Source organism: Xenopus laevis, chromosome 9_10L (genome assembly GCF_017654675.1).
Source record: "Xenopus laevis strain J_2021 chromosome 9_10L, Xenopus_laevis_v10.1, whole genome shotgun sequence".
NCBI classification, from domain to species: domain Eukaryota; kingdom Metazoa; phylum Chordata; class Amphibia; order Anura; family Pipidae; genus Xenopus; species Xenopus laevis.
In genome coordinates, this window is record NC_054387.1 from 121,268,723 (window position 1) to 121,284,909 (window position 16,187).

Consider the following 16,187-nt stretch of genomic DNA (forward strand, 5'->3'; position numbering starts at 1 on the left):
CAAGCTTTGAGCAGATATTTTTGGGAGACCCATCAACATCAATCACAACGGTTGCTGGTGACATTTTTATTGGTGTAAAGGAACTACTATTGGGATCCTGTGTAGTCTAATACCCAAGCATTAATAATTTACTGTTGTTCTCTAATTTTGGTGCATCCAGAAGATGTGATTAAAAACTAAGCAAAATACATATGTTTAATTATAACTTAAAGAATATGTAGAAACTATACTAGGACCAGTCCTATTTTGTTACACTGTCTCCTTTCCAAGATGTTTCTGGCACCTACATTTCTTGGTAGGATGAGCAGGAGATGTTTAATGGCAAGAGCAGAAGAAGATCATGGTTAAAATCTGGAAGCAGCAAGACGAAATCTGTTTGGAACAGTAGTCTCCAGTTTTCATCTTTATACACAGAGAAGTTAGACTGCAGTTTATTGAGACATGCCTCCAGTAGCGTTGTTTTCACATTGTTTTTTTGCACATATGTGAGATTGAGCTAAAAAAACAAAACAGAAAAGGGATTCTATCAGTATTAATAAATATATTAATTAATTAATTAAGAATCTTTAGACAAAATAATTGGTCTCCTTTACAGCGCTTCCACATGGCAGCTAAGGGCTGAATGTCACCCCCTGCACATTTAAGGTTCCATACACCTGTTTGAATTACATCAATATATGGTTTTTTTTTAAATCTAAAATAAATTAGATTATGGAGAAATAATACTGTGAAATTAATAGATGCGTAAATATTCTAAATATTATTTTATGTGGCTTGGCAATTGGGTGAAATCTGGTACCAGTCTGGTAGTACAGGGGACCTCATAAGGGAAGATCCATATTTATAAAAGGAATCCACCTCCATATTACTTATGTATAGAGTTTTCATCATGCCCTATAGGCATTGTATCTTTAGCTTGAATCTTTATCTGTTGTAGTTTCCATTTGAGCCCAGATGGTTTTACCTTTGATGTTTCAGTAGTAATATTCATCACATATTCTAGAATATTCCATGGATGAAGAAGACTAAGAACTTCTGCCAGCAAGGTGGTATTTGAAATGACATCTGGTTTGGTCAAAAGTACAAGTATATCATTTGGAGTCAACGCATTGAGAAGACCACCCTAGAAGGCAATTATATATTTTTGTCAGTTAGGATGAACAATGCTCAAGCTCATAAAATTATACGGAAAAAAAACACAATCATATTTACTATGTCAAGATGTGGATAAAGTAGCAGGAGTTCAGAGATAGTGGCACTTTTGGAAAAAGGCCCCATATTTATATTGATCCATTCTTGTGTATCAGTGATATCAGCAACACATGCAGATCCTAAAGAGAGAAATTTACATTTTTAGTAAAAGGCGAGTAGTAAATCTACAGTTATTTTAACCTTGTTATTAGGGATCTCTTCCCACTCATAGAGCAGAAAAAAAACTTTAAATGTGAGCAGTATATTTTAATTATTAACCAAAACTAGATTTATAAAATGAGGTTCAATATATAGTTATTGTGTATGGTGCCTTTTGTAGCAATTCAAATCACTAATACATTTCTATTAGATATCTATGCAATGTTAGGTGATTATTGAGTGAATATTATACGTTTTATTTCTTTAAGTTTAATTTTTTTCAGCATTAGAAATTTTAGTACAGAAAGAGATATTTAGGGGGTTACTCAAATGAATCATTTTTTTTTTTATTAAAAAAAGTCGACCTAATTCCCCTTAAAAAGCTTGACCAGAAAAATGTATTAAATTTAATAAATAGGCCCCTTAGTGTATGTATTGATTTACTAAATATATGCTAAATTCTACAACTATACTTACCTGCAAAACAGACTGATTTCTGCTAATTGCAGATTAGTTGCTATTAACACTGGCAGACCCTATATGGCTAAGCTTAGTAGAATAGTGGATAGAGTAAATGAGGGAGTTCTGATTCTGTATATATAACAGTGTTTGACCAAGTTTTTTCACAAGAAATACCCTATTTTGAGGAATATTTCTAACGGGAGGGTGAATAATTTTAAAGTTTTTGAAAAAATATGTTCAGGAAAAAAATTGTGAATGAAACAAAAGTGTTAAAAAATCATTTTTACAAATCTGTATAAAATTCTGTTGAAAATATTCCTGCCACTGACTTACGTATAAGATTGCCAGGTTTTAGCTGTAATTAGCTGTTTATGCATTAATGCATTCATTCAAATTTCAAGATATTTTTGATAAATCTCAAAATATTTGAGTTTGTGAAACTCAAATTGAATAAAAATCACAATCTCGATTTTTCCCTAATTTCAGAAAGAATTGATATTAGAAAATTGGCCCCTTATTGTGCCACTTTAATGATGTAATTTAAGGGGAGGGCCTTATTATTTGTATAAATTAAATGACCAAACCCAATGTGTGGCTCATACCTTTGGAAATGTATGCATAATACAGTATTCTGTGATTATTCCTTCAGCAAGGTAGACAAATGCAGTTCTCAGATTATTATATATTATTATATTATAATAAATTATATATTATAATTATACTCTATTTAATATATTATTATATATTATTATCAATAATAATAATACATATAAATCAGATCTTTACCTGTGTTTTCTTGTTGTTGGCTCAGGTATGTTTGACAGTAGGTAAAAACTGTTCTTGTTTCCAAGTCATTTAGTTTGGAGAAGGCTTCACTCAGAATCTTAATTCTTAAATATATCATGAAACCATTAATACAAAATAACATTTAGTTAGTGAAAAAAATTCATTATTATTGAAGGAAAGAGATTTTATTAAAGTGTGGCTAATATGTAATACTGTATCTCAAAGTGCCACTTTGATTTTTCCTAAGCAGGGTATTCGTTGTTGAGTAGCCGATTTATGATAATGTGGCCACTTTACTCAAGCAGAATTAATTCACAGGAAAAACACTAGTATCTTCATTACACTTTGGCATATTGATTGTATCATATAACGGCAGCTTATTCCAATGTCATGCACATTTGTATTTGGAAAGTCAAAATGATCCACAGATATCAAAATGCCTACAGTTGGCCTTATAATTACTCTGACCTATTCTTTGTTCTCAGAGAGGGAAAAAAATATGCTCATACTTAAAAACTAAACCAACTCTAACTTCTCAACATACTTACATTGCTTGGTATTCTCCGCATGAAATGCTGAGGGGCAACTGAGAAAGGTGGGATTCATTCAAAGCAACAAGAAAGTCTTTCACAAGAATGTCGAAAACCTTTAGCCATTTTGGCATATTAAGAAAACTCCACTGTTGACTGAGGACTGTGAAGATGTTGGTTAAAATGTCCTTCTGAAAATGGACACTCAGCTGAGTCATTGGCTGGAGCTGGTCACATGTTTCGTTTGATGAGGAATCTGTCGTCTGAAGAAAAAGGAACAATTATAATATGGGGCATATATGTTGTTTACAAATGTGTCTTCTAATTTTTTTTGGAAACACCACCCAAAAACTGTTTTCTACTTTACATTTCCTTGTCTCATCCAACATGTGTAATTGCCCCCCAAATATGTTGAGTTAAATATATATATTATGTAAATCTGTATATCGGTAAATCCTTTATCCTGTCTTTGTTGTATTGTTGCTATTGTTTTGCATAGTTGCTTCACCATTAATTCATTTGTATTTTACCATGTCAGTGGACTATATTTTTGTTCTTGGATCTCTTTCTAATAGAAGAGAGGACATTTCGAAATTTTGTGTATAGCGTGAAGAGTATAGATAAATACATAGGGCTCCAAATGTGGATGGATGTAGGAATATAATAAAATGAATACATACTTTGCAAACAGACATTTGAATCCTCATTAAATATTCAAGGAGATATTCATAATCATGAAATTCTGTCACCCGGCTAAGAAGAATGGCTGATAAGGTTGAGTTCTGCAGTGCGTCGACAACCACGGTAAGATCTGCTAGTTCTGTCGCTGTTAGCCCTGAAATGTTTTCCATCTTTAAATAAAACAAAAATCAGATGAGTAGGTCATTATGCAGGTATGGGATCCGTTATACAGAATTTGAATTACAAAAAGCCCATATCCCATAGACTCCATTTTCTGCAAATATTCCAATTTTTTTTTTAAATTATTTGATTTTTCTCTGTAATAATATAACAGTTCCTTGTATTTGATCCAAATTAAGATATAATTTATCCTTATCGGAAGCAGAACCAGCCTATTAAGTTTATTTAATGTTTAAATGAATATCTTAAGGTATGTTCTTGAGGTATAAAGATCCAAATTACGGAAAATTATCGTTAAATCCCAGGTCACGAGCATTTTGGATGACAGGTCCCATACCTTATGTTTATGGCATTTTTACATTTCTGAATTAAGTAACAAGTGAAGTCTTACTTTTGTGAAGTTCTTAAGGTATAAAGATCCAAATGAAGGAAAATTATCGTTAAATCCCAGATCCCGAGCATTTTGGATGACAGGTCCCATACATTATGTTTATGGTGTTTTTACATTTCTGAATTAAGTACCAAGTGAAGTCTTACTTTTGTGAAGTTCTTATTAAAGCTGATGAGGTCTTCAGTTGTTGATTGTGGAACAAAGTTCCCAATGTTGAAAATAACCCAACTTCTCAAATCTTCAGTTCCACAAACAGGAGCTGCATGTACAGACAAAGAAATACTGATTAAAACAAGATCACTGACCCCCCCAAAAAAAACAACTGACGAGGTTTTAAGGTGGCCATACATCTTTCCTGTGATCATTGGTCATTCATTTTCTCTTCTAACATGATAGCTATCTGATGATTGAGTATTAATGTTTTGTTTGGGAGCCTTTAAAGGCTCCTGATGAAAATTCCCATCCTGTTCAATCAAGAATACAACCAATGTCCAAGCCTTTTGCCGATATTGGTGACCTCGTTTTCAAACATACATGCACCAAATATCACATTAAAGCAGTGGTTTTCTTGAGTTCAAGCCCCACTCCATATGTGCTCCAAATTTTTGTCCACTGCTCACTGTTTTGGTACATTTAATCAACACTTAAGATACTGTTATAACAAGTGCCCTGCTATAATAAAAGTAGTGTTCAGACTGGCAAATAATGTTCCAAAAGCAAATCTTACCCTTATTGGCCCTATCCACAGCTTTGGCCTTACTTAACCCTTCTAACCAACATATACTGCACAAATGAATCTAGCATTGTTAGCAATATTCCACCACATATTAAATTGCATTAATTAAATGATGTTAAGCAAAACTGGACCAACCTTCAGAATAAACTCGCTGACTCAAGTATCGCTTAATATAATTATAGAAATATTCTTTTGTTTGTGCCGGTAGTGATGAATAGCTCATGCTAAACACTTTAACACTGTTAAACAATAAAGATAAAAAGAGAATATTAGGATCATACAATATTATCCAACCCATTAGATATATTGTTGAATTATTTACAGTTTACTTACTACAATATCATATGCAAGATATTTAAGACAATAGGGTGCAAATTAAGTGTCCCTGGGACATGAAACGTGTAGGGTGGATGGAGATGGTGATTTTTGCATGCAACATTGAGTAAAGAATTTTACTTTTACATTTCTGTGACCCTCCATGGAAACCTTTGGAGTGCCTGACTGCCCATGCTGCATTTTCCATAAGCTAATATCCTCCATAAAGTTCCATTATATAAGAATGTTGCTCCAGAATCCAATAGAAATTGGAATATATATAACTCCAAAATAGAGAGCTGGAGTGATTTTTAAATGACTCCACTGTTTCCATCTACAGTTTGCTTCCAACATGGAAATAAACAACACTGATGCCAAAATAGTAAAGCATTAAAACACAAATAGGCTTTAACAAACGTACATTTCCTGGTAGGAAAGGCAGGTAAGATTGATTGGCAGCTCCAAAAGCAGATCTTGGGTGAAAGTAGGAAGCAATGGAAGCAGATAGCTTTGGAACAATACTGTCCAGTCATTTGTGTTGTAAGAGGAGAAGTTTGAGCTGATTTTCACAAAGACCGCATCCAACAGAATTTTCTTCACAATCTCAAGTTCAAAGTCAGACATATGTGCCTAATGGGTCATCAAATGCAAAGGTGTCAGTTTTATTGAGCAGCTTCACTTTCATTTCTAACACAGATGGAGTAGAATGAATTCCTGATTGATCAGCACTTATATTACTGTAGTAATAGTAGTTAAAAGTAAAAGTCTACAGTACCTTCTTTGCAGTCTCTGTAATTATGTTCATGTATTCAGGAATATCTTCCTTTTCCACAAAGTTGGCAGCTATTTTGAACAAATTGCTGTTTAAAAGAACTTCTGCATTGGAGAAGAGCAACGGGGCATCACTTGGCTTTAGTATCCCAAGTACAAGAGCCTGACAGACACAAGCAGATAAATTCTTCTTAGTCTTTAGAAACAAGAGCTTGGGGGCTATCATTTTTCAAATGTAGCATTAAATAAACAGCTAGGGCATATTTATACATTTTATATAGTTTGTTACTTACAATGTCAATATTTGGATAGAGTTCTGTGAGCTCAAATAAGTTTCCTCTAATGTAGAATAAGCCAAAATTGTTCTGGATCCAGTCTTCGCTACTACTGAATGGTGCTACGCAAGCAGAACCTACAGTGATGTTAAGGTAATGTGAATGGAGAATTAGGATTATCAGCAGTTATTTACATGATTTTTTGGGTGGAGGGGCAAAGGAAGGGGAATGATTATATTTATATACACTTAACTCATGGAGATCTGAGACAGAACCATATCTCACTTATTGCTCTAGATCTAGAATATTCTATCGCAGATTTTATTTGTCCTACTTAAAATCCATATTTCACAATTATGTTGCTTTAACAGCCATTTGTTTTTAGAAAAGCAAAAAAAGGGTGATGAATGCACCATAGGTCTTGGATCCTTTTCTGACAACTGGAGGTCTTGGGGTGTGGTCTGACCAACAAACTGCACAATATTAAGTTTTCAAAAAATGCACCAAGTGAATTAGTTGTACATTAATGAATACTCTTCAAAGTAGCTAATGAACACATTTAAAATGACTTTCAGGGGGTTATTTACCAAACTCTGAATTTATATGGTCTGAGTTTTTTTCGTTTTTTTTTTTTTTTTTTTAAAAACTCACGTTTTTTTTAAATTTAATAAGCCTGATGCTGCAAAAAGCCCAAATTCTGATAATCTGCCATCTCAGACCTGTATATAAATCTATAGCAGATGTCCTTATCTCATTTGGACGTTTCTGTTGTCTTTGTTGGAATTAGCCTGCATATCTGACCATTTTGGGCTTTTCAGGAAAAACACCGAAAAAATCTTATGATTCAGGTTTTCACTCGACTTCGTTTTTAATTCGATTACAATGAGCTTTTTAAATAACGAATAAGATAAAACCTGGTATTAGAGTTTGGATGTGGTTTTTTATTTAAAAAATTAGATAAATTCGTATTTTAGTATCAACAGATGCAGCATTTTGTTGTTGATGGATGCCTTCCAGTAGGATGATGGCAAACACTAATGTATTTTGTGGTTCATCAACAGCAGGTGGAGAAGTCACAGCCAGTGTTATATAGAACACAAATCCACTGGAGAGTCTTATGGATGCAAAAAGTGTAGATTTATTTAAAGTAGCATAGCACTACCTGTTTAGGACCACATAGTGTGCTTCCTCAGGCAGGAGGGTGACTTTTATGCAACACTATCGTTAAGACTCTCCAGAAGGTTTGCATTCCGTTGTTTCCTATACCAAAAAGCACATCTGTCTTATAAAATATTATGTACTCTATACCGGTAAATTTCTCTTGTTGAGTGAGGTAGGAGTTGCAGTAGGTGTATACCAATTCGGTTTCCTCAGTAGTGAACTTATGGTAGATATCATTCAGATCTTTTATGCTGTTGATCAAGAAAAAAAATCAGACAACAGAAAGTAGGACTCCTAGACAAAAAGTTTCTTTGTTAAAAAAAGATTTAAGCATCACTCACATTGCTTGGAAATGTTCACAGGAAATATTTGATGGCAGCTGGGAAAGCTCCAGAGTGTTTGGTGTCACCGAGAAGCTGTTGAGCAAAAGGTTGAAAATCTGCAGCCAAGTAGACGTGTTCTGGCAGTTCCACAACTTGTTCAGTAAGGCAAATATATTGCTAAATATTTCTTGCTCGGTCATAATGTTCAATTGGCTTATAACCTGTTGCCCATCACATGAAGAGTTTCTTTTGTTTGTGTTCTTGGGGGAAAAAAATAATACATTTCAATCTTTCCATTTAAGGGGCCCTATGTTTAGGCAAAACTATATAGCAGACAAAATATTTGTGCGCACTGAAACAGAAACAAGAAAACGACAGCTACTCTCTTCCCACACTCTGGGTAAACTAGACAACAAATAATTCACATGAATACTGGGGAATATATTGGTCAACTAGGTTTTACCTGTGCCCCAAGCTCAGTTGCCTCTTCTGCATACCCCAAGTTCTGGCCCTGACTTTATTTTTTGCTGCACATGCAGGATCCCACAAATTTAGAATATCTTTCTTTAAAGAGAAATTAGAAAACGTAGGGAGTTGTCTCTACTATGGAAAGTACCATTTACAGTCTGTGTCCCCACTAGTATCATACCATACTCTTCTGACTGCTAGGCCAAGACTTCTTTTGACTTCATGTACAGGGATTTATAACAAAGCAGGAGGGCTATGGGTGACTATAGGAAGCTTGGAGCAATCAACCTGAGAAACAGTGGAATCTTAGGCAAGGCTAAACTCCATAGCAAAAATTTAAATTAAGACATGGTACCCAGTTAAGTCTCTTTGTCATGTTTTGAATCTGCTCGGGGTTAATGCAACATTTCTAGCAACGTTCTCTAGCTGTCATTGAATTCACTAACGGCTAAAGGACTAGATGAGAGCAAAATACAGAAGATTATCGGTTTATTTTGAGCATCCACAAATAAAAATAATATGTATAAAGTATAGTAAAAAATGCAAGGTACATAAATGGGAGTCAACTTACAGGGCAATTCATACTCTGCATTCTGAGAAGATATTCCACAAGTTCTCCACAGTTATCAAACGCCTTAGTTTGATCAACAAGAGCTGCGGTTGCTGCTGTGCTTTTTAAAGTGTTTGCCAAAAATGTGAAGTCGGCTAGTTCTGCAGCCATGAGAGAATCGGGACTTTCCACCTAAAATTATTTTAAAGGATAAAAGAGTCATCTGACTTGAAGTGATACTAGTTTACTAAACACAAAATAACCTGGCTTCATTTTTAACTCAATGGTGAAGGCATTATATTGTCCATCACGATCAAATGTATTGTACAGTTGTGGTTTCATTCCCTTCCAGTGCTAGAGTGGGGTGTCCGGGGGCCCACTTGGGCTGCCACCTCAGGGCACCCCTTAGGGTCCTCCACCCGAGTTGCAGGTCCCCACACCAGACAATCTTCTCCAGAAGTCAAAACCTACGTCTACCTGCCTCTTGCACAGACTCAATCACCAGCCAGAGCACCTTTACCTTCTCCTTGCGCCAAACCATCAAGGGAGTGTCCACAGTTTTCAAGAGGGAGCCTGGGTCGGCGGGGCCCATGGGGAGTTTTTCCCGGTGTCCCACCGGCTCAGTCTGGCCCTCTACCCCTTCTCAGAGACCTTTTGATGTCTATTCCCCACAACAGTGCTGTTGTGGGGAATGTTTAGCCAAGACAAGATATATGGCAGTATGCCAGAAATGAATATTTAATGGACAAAGCATACGCCTTACAAAAACATTCCAAGCCTTGGTCATTGTTTTTATTCATGTTTCTCACCTTTCTAAAGTTTTTGTTGAATTGAATGAGATCATCAAAGGAAGACTGTAAGATGAACTTTCCAAGGTTTTCTTCAATCCACATAATGTTGGCATTGTTATCACAAGTAGTAACTACAAAGTACAACCCCATGGAATGGATTATTAAAAAAGGTTATTTCAAAGAAAGAACATTTTCTTAAATATCTAAAAGATTGTATACCAGGGGGTCTTATAGTATGTTTTGGTACATTCCTAGAGGTTCCCCTGTATGCTGCTACAAGATAGAATTGTCCCTCTTAAACCAGCTCTTTGCCAAGAGGTAATGGGGTCATGAGTCAAACACAAAAAGTAGCTTTCTGTTTCCAATGTTCCCATTGTTACAAAGCCATAAAGATGAATGGGACTAATTCCTCCACATGGGAGCAAGCAGGTACCACACGGCTAGAACACATACAATCGATGCACACCCTAATATATACTGACTTCCATTGGTATTTTTTAGTCCTGAATACATTGATATTTATTGGTTAAATGTAGATAAAATGTGTTTGTAAATAAAAGTGCACATTAAGGCATATTAAGATGATACATTCAGTGACTAAGGAGAAATTTCAGAATGGGGGGTCTACTTGTTTGCATAGAAAGCTAAGCAAGACTCAGCTTAAATGTTGTGACTAATGATGAGCGATTTTTTTCACCATGCAAGAAAAAAAACGCCCATTGACTTTAATGCAATAAGAGTGAGAAAAAAGTCACCATAACAAAAAAGCTGCCCATAGACTATAATATATTTTGCTCCAAAAAAGTCTTTGCAACAAAAACATTGCCCCTATACTTTATTGCGAATTATTCAGCAATTTCGCAAATTTTTTGAACCTAGAAATCTTATTTCCAGTTGCAGCCAAAACAATCCCTTTAATAGGTCCAAAGTATTATCACATTTTTAGTTGTCCATTGGTGCACCTTTCAGTCTGTTAAATGTCAGAAAGATGGTACTGTCTCACCAGCAGAAACCAATCATTAAAAACAGACTGATTCTGCAGTATCAATCTTCATTGTATTTATATTCAATCCCTTTTATACAATACAGCTTATTTTTTATTTACGACAACAATAAAAGCTTTGATAATGGCTGCAAGGACTAGATTCCAGAGTTTGTCACCAAATAAATACAGTGCATTTCTTGAGTTTATTCTTGACTATCCAAAGGTAATGTGTAACAAGGCAAAAAGAGGGTAAGAGGTTAACCATTAATAATTTTGTTTTTGTTATAATTTGCAACAACAAATATTAAAATGTTTATTATTGTTATTATTATTATTATTAACTTTTTTATTATTAATATTATTATTAATATGTTAATATTATTTTGACAACTCAATTCCACTGTGAACTAACACACTTATCTCTAATGAAATGTGAATTAATAATTAGTGAAACTATTCCATCGATTGTTTTTTGCCCTCCCCCTGCTTATAATGCTTACCTGCAGACTGAGCCTGCTCTTGTAGATACTCCTTACAATATACAGTATAAATGTCTTCTCTGGTTTCAGCTGAAAGGGATTCATATGCCATGCTGAAGCCTCTTATGCTGTAAAAACAGGTGGCAAAGAAGATATTATTGGATTACTACTTTTGTTTTACATGCATATTTACACGGATCCTGGAATAAAAATTAAAAATTGTAGTAGGTAATGAGTAAAGTACAGGTATGGGATCCGTTATTAGGAAAGTTTCAGAAAGGGAAGATCATCTCCGTTGGATTCAATTTTTAATCAAAAAATTAAAATTTTAATATATTTTTTTTTTCTGAATAATAAAACATTACATTGTACCTGATCCCAACTAAAATATAATTAATTATTTTTGCAGTGGGTTTTGCAAATTTATTCGCCGGCAGCAAATCGCGGAAATTCACCGCAAATTCACGCCTGGCGAATAAATTCGCCCCTTAACTAATTGTAAACTAAACCAGTCTATTGGGATTAATACATATTTAAATTATTTTTTAGTAGCTTGAAGGTATGGTGGGGGCCCAAATAATAAAAATATTTCTGGATAATAGGTCCCTTACCTGTACAGAAGTAAAAAATCATGTTAATAGCTTTTAATATTTCTAACAAAACATGAGCCAATACAAATGACATGTACATAGTGATTTTTATCAACAGTTACAGATTTGCATTGAAAATCATGGTTTCTTCACAAATTTGCGTTTGCATTTCACAATGCATTTTGTTTTACTTGATAAATATTGTTGTTTTTATGCTGAAAAAAAGTGAGAAAAGTCAACCACTGACTCCAATGCATCTGGCACAAGAAGCTAATATTTTTGAAACTCCCATGGTTTCCATTATTTATATTGAAATAACATTGTTAGGCCTTAATTGTAATATAAGGGAAACGGAAAATCAAGACAGTTAGCTATACAGGTATGGGATACGTTATCTAGGAACCCATTATCCAGAAAGCTCCGAATTAAGGAAAGACCATCTCCCATGAACTCCATTTTAATTAAATAATTTAAAAAATTCTGAACGATTTCTTTTTTTTTCTGTAATAATAAAACAGTACCTTCTACTTGATCCCAACTAAGATATAATAAATCCTTATAGGAGGGAAACAATCCTATTGGGTTATTTTATTTTTAAATGATTTTTATAGAGATCAAAATTACATAAAGATCCCTTTATCCGGTAAACTTTAGGTCCTGAGCATTCTGGATAACAGGTCCCATACCTTTATAAGGATAAGGACTAATTTTATAAGACAAAGGTAAACAAGAGAAAGTAAGAGATGACCACATTCCAGTATTAATTCCCCCTCGTTGAACACAAAACCTACATTTCTTGGTAGGAGTAGCAGCTGATGTTCATTGGAAGAAGACCAAGAAGTGTTGGATTAAACGTTGGAAGCAGCAAAATTAAATCTCTTTGGAACAATATCTTCCAATCTTCATCTTTATAAATGGAGAATGTGGAGTTAAGCCTTAATAAAATGGACTCCAGCAAAGTAGCTTTCACACTGGATAACTGGCTGTTAGACAGGTTAACCTAAGGAAGGATACACATGGAGGGATTTAGAATCTGGTTTGTTCCATTAAAAAAATCAGTGTGAAATAATATTATAGTTTCCCTTTTCTATTACCTTTTCAGCTGCTGTTGTTATAGAGATGACATATTCCGATATATCTGTAGGCTGAATAAATCTCAGTATTTCCCAGAGTAAACTGTTGTTAGTAATGACATCAGCTTTGGTCAAGAGCACAGCCACATCATTTGGTGTCAAGTGATTCACCAGGGCTTCCTGGAATATATTAGGGTCAGGTATTTAGTGAGAATGGATCATTAATAAATAAGTACACAGCAGAAGGGTCCTTACTATTTCCAGATTTGGATAGAGTTCCAGGAGTTCAGTAACAGTAGCGCTGGCGGAAAAGGGTCCAATATTTTCAGCAATCCATTCATTTGTATTATTCATGTCCGTGGCACAAGCAGACCCTGTAAAATAGGAGTTGTTTATGAGCCGCACTTATGCACTACACAAGGATGAGTTTCAATCACATTCATGATTTGTCTTGTGTTTTACTCTGCAACCAACTTCATGATGTCAGATATAGTGATGGGCGAATAAATTGGCAGGCATAAATTCGCTGAGAATTTCCATGTTTTGCCACCGGCAAATAAATCCGCAAAACTGCAGTGAAAATTTTGGCCGCTCTTCGAAAAAGCCGCTTGCATCAAAACTGTCACATGTCAACATTATTCAGATGCCCATTGACTTTAACGCCAGAGTCAAAATTGATGTGGGCGTCAAAATTCACGTTTCGGAACATCTTTTACCGTTTTGTGAATTTCGCCCCAATTCGCAAAATTTTTGGCAAAATAGGACAAATTCGCCCATCGCTAGGCAGAGATCATCAATATAATGGAACTCCCAACTCTTCATGTGCATTGATAGGGGCTGATATATTGATGACATAACAGCTTATATACAGGTCTTGACAATATAAATGTATAGATTACATTTACAATTACAATTCATCCAATATAGTTCCTATTCAACTCAATGTGAACTTGATGTACATCTAGATATTTACCTGTGTTTCTCTGCTGGTGGCTTAAGTAGGATTTACAGTAGGTGAAAATGGTTCCTTTTTCTGCTTCATGAAGTTTGGAATAGATGCCACTGAGTATCTTAATTCTGTAAATTGTGGCAAAACAAGAGTAAAAGAAAAAAATGGTGTTTTATTTATTAGCGACATATATAACTTTTTATTTCTTATAAAATGCTCAGAGGCCCATTTATTAAAGGTCGATTTAGAATAAGAGCTTTTTGAAACCACGATTAACAAATTTTCTCTAAATGCACAAATGCCATGAAAGTTATTAAAAGATACGAATATAAAAAGTATGAACAGAAACAAATGCTGAATGATGTGCTAAAAAATATGAAAAACTCTATAAATTCAAGTTTTTCAGACAATTACTAGTGAAAAAAAAATCCAAAGACCTCTAAAAATATGAATGGCTAAAAAGAGGTCCAAAAGGATCAGTGCAGCTCCCCTTGACATCTATAGGACCTCAACTGATTTTACTTGGCAGAGTTTAGTATTAGCAGTTTTAGAGTAGTATTAGAGGGTTTTTTTGTGTTTTTTACTCAAATTTTTTGAATTTTAGAGAAATAAAAAAACACGACTTTTTATAGAAAAACGCAATTTGGAAAAAAAATTGAAATTCGAATGTTAGTAAATCGCCCCCTCAGTATATACAGTTAGTGGAATAAAGTATAAGGATATACTAGGCACTGTACAAAGGAAGTACAGTTTGTGCATAAATATTGGGGTGCATAGGCTACCCTGTCCTATTCATTGCCTGGTAATTGGTAATAATTATTACAGTATGAAGGAATGCTCATCTAGGGAGAACATGCCTTAGAAGGACAATAAAAATATCAAGTCAAAACTAATCGTAGTTCATGTAAAAATATTTAACCTTCATCTAAAGGAAAGTAAATAATGTGTCTCTAGAGCAGTGGTCCCCAACCAGTGGCTTGGGAGTAACATATAGCTCACCAACCCCTTGGATGTTGCTCCCGGTGGTCTGAAATTGTTTATTATTATTCCTAGTCTAGAGGCAAGTTTTGGTAGCATAAAAAACAGGTGTAGTGCCAAACAGAGCCTCCTGTAAGCTGCCAGTCCACATAGCGGCTACCAAATAGCCAATCACAGATTTGGTACCCCAGGAACATAAATCATGCTTGTGTTGCTTCCCAACTCTGTTTCCATTTGAATGTGGCTCACAGGTAAGAAGGTTTGGGACGCCTGCTCTAGATTATACTATGAAACCTCTCTTACATTGCTCTGTAGTCTTCACAGGAGATGTTGAGTGGCAGATGGGACAGATGGGTTTCATTTAAAGCAGAATAGAAGTTCTGAATAATAATGCTGAAAGCTTGTAGCCATGTTGACATATTAGTCAGACTTCTCTCCATACTCAGCGCTGTGATAATGGTAGTTAGCAGGGTCGTTTGAGTGGAGATGCTCAGCTGTCCCAGGGGCTGGTCACATGAAGACATGTTGGGTGAGAATGGGCTCTGACATAAAGAAACAAACAGCACTTGGTTAGGTTGGAATGGCTAAATCTTTCTAAATGAAAACAAAAAAGATGTGGAATCCAACAAAACTCCTCTAAAAATATAAAAATTATAAAGGATTTATTTTTTGTTTTGGAGGACAATCCCAACACAATTTATAGAACAAGTCGGATAAAGGCATTAGAAAATGTTCATAAAACATGAAATATTGATTATCCGAGATTCTGATCTGTCTACGGTATGTTCCATAATCACCAGACTGGAATGTTCGTTTTTGCCCCATACTATTCCATAACTGGAAACATTATAATATTAGAATTTCAAGCTAAATTGTAGGTGACAGTTAGCTAACAGGAATATCTAAATGTAGATAAATCGTTATGTAGACCGTTTTAAAACAATGAATGCCTACCTGGCAAGTCAAACTTTGTATTCTTGTTAAATACTCCAGGAGCATCTTGGAATTTTCAAATCCTTCAATTTGGTTAAAAATGTTGGCGGATAAATTTGAGTCTTGCAACACATCAAAAATGAAAGTCATGTCTGCCAGTTCTGTGGGAGGGATCCCATGTGGGTTCTCTGCCTACATACACAAAGAAAAACCCCAAACATATAACTAAGTAAAATATTCCTTACTTATATTAATGTTCAGAATCCATGGATTATATTTTGAGGACCATGACATCAACAAGCTACTACTTAGGGGCCCATTTACTTAGCTCGAGTGAAGGAATAGAGGGAAAAAAACTTCGAATTTCGAATGTTTTTTTTGGCTACTTCGACCATCGAATGGGCTACTTCGACTTTCGACTTCGATTCGA

At 34.9% G+C, this 16,187-nt stretch overlaps 1 protein-coding gene across 1 annotated transcript in view; it reads right to left on the reverse strand.

The window, feature by feature from the left end:
- The window catches only part of thdl20.L (thyroid hormone down-regulated protein (gene 20) L homeolog), an 88,073-nt gene that overhangs the window by 7,848 nt on the left and 64,038 nt on the right, over positions 1–16,187 (reverse strand). The window contains exons 67-88 of the mRNA XM_041576197.1: positions 15,779–15,949; positions 15,128–15,366; positions 13,871–13,974; positions 13,153–13,271; positions 12,919–13,077; positions 12,616–12,824; positions 11,256–11,362; positions 9,789–9,901; positions 9,001–9,171; positions 7,980–8,221; positions 7,786–7,889; positions 6,496–6,614; positions 6,207–6,365; positions 5,853–6,061; positions 5,252–5,355; positions 4,527–4,639; positions 3,809–3,979; positions 3,147–3,391; positions 2,599–2,702; positions 1,213–1,331; positions 965–1,123; positions 288–496 (exon numbers count right to left, since the gene is read on the reverse strand). Coding sequence (XP_041432131.1) covers positions 288–496; positions 965–1,123; positions 1,213–1,331; positions 2,599–2,702; positions 3,147–3,391; positions 3,809–3,979; positions 4,527–4,639; positions 5,252–5,355; positions 5,853–6,061; positions 6,207–6,365; positions 6,496–6,614; positions 7,786–7,889; positions 7,980–8,221; positions 9,001–9,171; positions 9,789–9,901; positions 11,256–11,362; positions 12,616–12,824; positions 12,919–13,077; positions 13,153–13,271; positions 13,871–13,974; positions 15,128–15,366; positions 15,779–15,949 — 3,449 coding nt within the window. The remainder of the gene's footprint in view (positions 1–287; positions 497–964; positions 1,124–1,212; positions 1,332–2,598; positions 2,703–3,146; positions 3,392–3,808; positions 3,980–4,526; positions 4,640–5,251; positions 5,356–5,852; positions 6,062–6,206; positions 6,366–6,495; positions 6,615–7,785; positions 7,890–7,979; positions 8,222–9,000; positions 9,172–9,788; positions 9,902–11,255; positions 11,363–12,615; positions 12,825–12,918; positions 13,078–13,152; positions 13,272–13,870; positions 13,975–15,127; positions 15,367–15,778; positions 15,950–16,187) is intronic.